The 3,474-nt window shown below is 36.3% G+C and overlaps 1 protein-coding gene across 1 annotated transcript in view; it reads right to left on the bottom strand.

Moving 5' to 3' along the window:
* Window positions 1-2,290, bottom strand: part of LOC104779129 — a 9,592-nt gene extending 7,302 nt beyond the window's left edge. Inside the window, exons 1-3 of the mRNA XM_010503518.2 lie at window positions 2,237-2,290; window positions 1,876-1,958; window positions 39-1,800 (exon numbers count right to left, since the gene is read on the bottom strand). Coding sequence (XP_010501820.2) covers window positions 39-1,800; window positions 1,876-1,946 — 1,833 coding nt within the window. The 5' untranslated portion in view covers window positions 1,947-1,958; window positions 2,237-2,290. The remainder of the gene's footprint in view (window positions 1-38; window positions 1,801-1,875; window positions 1,959-2,236) is intronic.

The raw sequence follows: 3,474 nt of genomic DNA, 5'->3' as shown, positions 1-3,474 counted from the left end.
AAAGTAGCCGATGCAAGAACATGACCTAGGACTCTTACCAAATGAGCCTTTGATTTAGGAACATCTCCAAGAAACAAAGCTTGTACTTGCTCGATAACGATTGGATCAGCTGTTTTAATCAGTTTCACCAGGGTATTTGCTGACCACTCTTGGGATTTTGGTCCACCGTTCTTTAAAAGCCCCAAAAGTGCAGGAACAGCTCCTGCTTCCTCAAGACAGAGACGGATCTCTTCACTGTGACAACATAGGTTCCAAATGACACGAACTGCATCATCCTTTGCCTTGTGAGATACACTAGTCTCTAGTATCTGAAATAATGGAGGAATCCCACCTGCAGAAGTAACAGCCCATCTACTTTCTTCGACCTTGTCAGTCAAGATCGCTAAGAATTCAACTGACAGTTCTTGCTGTTGTTCGCTTGACAATCCAAGATATGGTATGAGGATTTGTATCCCTTCTCTCTTCCCAATAGCATCCCAAACATTCCCATATTTGCATAAACTTGACAAACAAGTTATCATCCGTTCACGTGGACCAGCTATAGACAAGATTGTAAGATTGACTAGAACCCTCTTAGCCTCCATATTGTTGAGTTTTTCTGATAGATTAGTGTTACCATATAGACTTGCCATAGCCTCCAAGATACGTTCTTGGATCAACTGAGTATCTCGTGGCTTTAGTAGTTTCACTAGTATTCCTTCTGTTAGTGTTGGATCAAAATCATCACCACAACTTAGCTGAAACTTCCTTAGAGCATAAGCAAGAGCTCCAAGAATATCAGCGATGGGCTCAGTGAGGCGCGGAGACAAAGATAGCCCTCCAAGATACACTATCAAACCAGACATTCCTCCGCATAAGTTTGCTAAAGCTTTTATCCCATGACTTTGTAAGATGCATTCGTTTTCTTCATCCACTGACTCTTTAGATGAAATTACAACTGCACCAATCAAAAGGTGTATCCCATCCAAATCTCTTGCCACATTTTTTGCTTCTTCGGACTTTGATGTAATGGCTTCTAGAGCATTTGCTACATTGGCACGTACGACAACACTGTTTTCCTCACCTAGAAGTTGAACAAGAACTTGCACAGAACCTGACTCTACTATTTTTGAGATGCTACTAGTGAAAATCCTAATAATACGAGCTAAGAGAGAAGCTGCATTTGATTGAGATATCGGGTTACTAGACTGAAGAAGGCTATGGATGATATCAACTCCACCATCTTCAAGTTTTAATGCCCAAAAACCATCTTTGTCGCCACAAAGATTTCTCAAAGCTCCAACCAAAAACCCTTCAACTATCGTGTCTTGTTTTTTCTTTGCCTTTAATAAATCCCACAAAGTTGGTACTACACCTTCCGTGACAAATATCTTATTACCTACATTATCATCTTCCATTCCACACAAGGAAACTTCACATATAGCCTCGGCCGCAGCTCTTCTTGCATCCACAGAGTCAGATTTCAAAAGTGACAGCAGCGGCGGGATGCATCCGCCTATCAATACCTTAGAACGAACATTTTTGTCTTTGCATAGAACGGTTAGGACCGAAGCGGAATTGAGTTTTGCCAAGAGGGTTCCATTCCTGAGAAGTGATATGAAGGCAGGCATGGCATTCACGTTCTGGCTAATGATCTTTCTACATTCTTTTTTACCTTTGGCTAGACCGAGAATTCGAGCGGTGCTGAGCTCTTTTTCTTGCGTTGATGATTTCTTGGCATGAAGCTGTTCGATGAGACGTGTGATTGTGACAGCTGGTTTCTCATGATCATTATCTATCTCCAGACTCATTGTTTTATTGGTTTCCCTGCACCCAAAAAAGCCCTCAATGAGAAAGCTAGGCAAATTTATTAACGTAAATATAGTGGAAACAGATCAATTCCTTAGCCGAGGAGAAGACACGGAAGGAGTCTCTTGCTGATTTGTTGAGGAGGGAGGCTTTGCCATCTTCTCTTATCTCTGAATAAAAGAAAAATTTAATTGATAACATACAAATCATACTAAATATAGAATCTCTTGGTGTTTTTTTTTTATTATTAATAATAATGATCTATTGAAATATATATATTTCTTCCTAATAAGACGTCTACGCATCAAATTGGTGATCTGAAACCTCACATTGTAACAAATGGTTAGGCATTTTCTACGAAACACATTTGAACGTAAGAGTTCCAAGATTTAACTCTTATCGAAGAAAATCCAAAGAAAAGAAATGCATAATTAATTTATAAATTTACCTTTTATCCCAAAACGTTGTTCTACAACTCCATCCTCCTAATATTCAAAGGTTGCAATTAGTATGTGTGACGATGGGTTGTGATCAACGTTTCTTAATAACTATTTATACCTCTCACTTTTTGTCTCGGACAAGAGTCGCCGGATAGTTTGTTCGACAAACAAACAAAAAAAAAATATTTTGTTTTATTTTTTGTTTTAAAGGTTTGACAGAGAAGAGGGAGAAATCAAGAAATCCCAAACCATAACTATTTACGCAAATGTTAAAAAAGAAAAAAAGAAAAAACCTTTTGATGCAACTTCCTAAATTTTCTCTTTCTTTCACATTTTCTTATCCTATTTTTCTTTATCGCATACCTGATTTACACCACTAGGTGACGTATGCAAAAATATTTTTGAGTATATTACAACTTTTAGTTTGTTTATTTAAAAAAACCTAGCTTTTTTTTGTTTTGTGCCAAAAAAAAAACCTAGCTAACATAGAAAATAATGATATTTCTAAACCTCGAAACTTCTCTAAATATTTATGTGAATTTTAACACAGATGGTGATAATTTATAACCTTAAAATTACTCTGATGTGTATTACAAAAAGGATCTCATTTTTTAGGAAATTATTAAAGGTTGTTATTTAATTCCAGTTACATATCAGAATTTGTAGCTATTGTATAAAGATTTTTTTTTAAGTTGAATTTGACAACAATGAAAAAAAAACTTCATCTAGAAAAGAATGAATGTAGGCATGGCCAAAACTAAACCATGACCGTATTGTAGACTTTAACCCGATCATATCTAACCGTAATCGAATTTTAAGCGTATAAACATCAACATTATGTGGTTGGTTATCCAATTCTAGGGTGAACAGTTTACAAATATTTACATTAGTGTGTTTAATAAATATGTTTGGAGGTAGACATGATGAGTAAGAAGTCCATAGTCTAATATAATATCAAAATCCGATATGTGTATAAACCCAATCCACAGTTGGTGTAATTCAATAGTTGGCGGTCGATCTATGCCTGAACATACCAAAATAAATGGCTAGAGGAGCCATCATCTCGATTGAGCATTTTAGAGATAATAAATTAACAATATATCACATTTGAATTTGAATAAGATCTTAAGTAGTGTATATAAGAGAGAGAGCATAGTCGTCATAGCAGTGAGAAGATTCATAGCAGAAGTCCTGTTATGGTGAAAGCAAAAGATAAACAGAGATGAATGTGACAATGAGGACAAGG

Source organism: Camelina sativa, chromosome 3 (genome assembly GCF_000633955.1).
Source record: "Camelina sativa cultivar DH55 chromosome 3, Cs, whole genome shotgun sequence".
NCBI lineage: Eukaryota > Viridiplantae > Streptophyta > Magnoliopsida > Brassicales > Brassicaceae > Camelina > Camelina sativa.
Note: the sequence above shows the minus strand (reverse complement) of the source record. Positions and strands in the feature narration are given on the sequence as shown.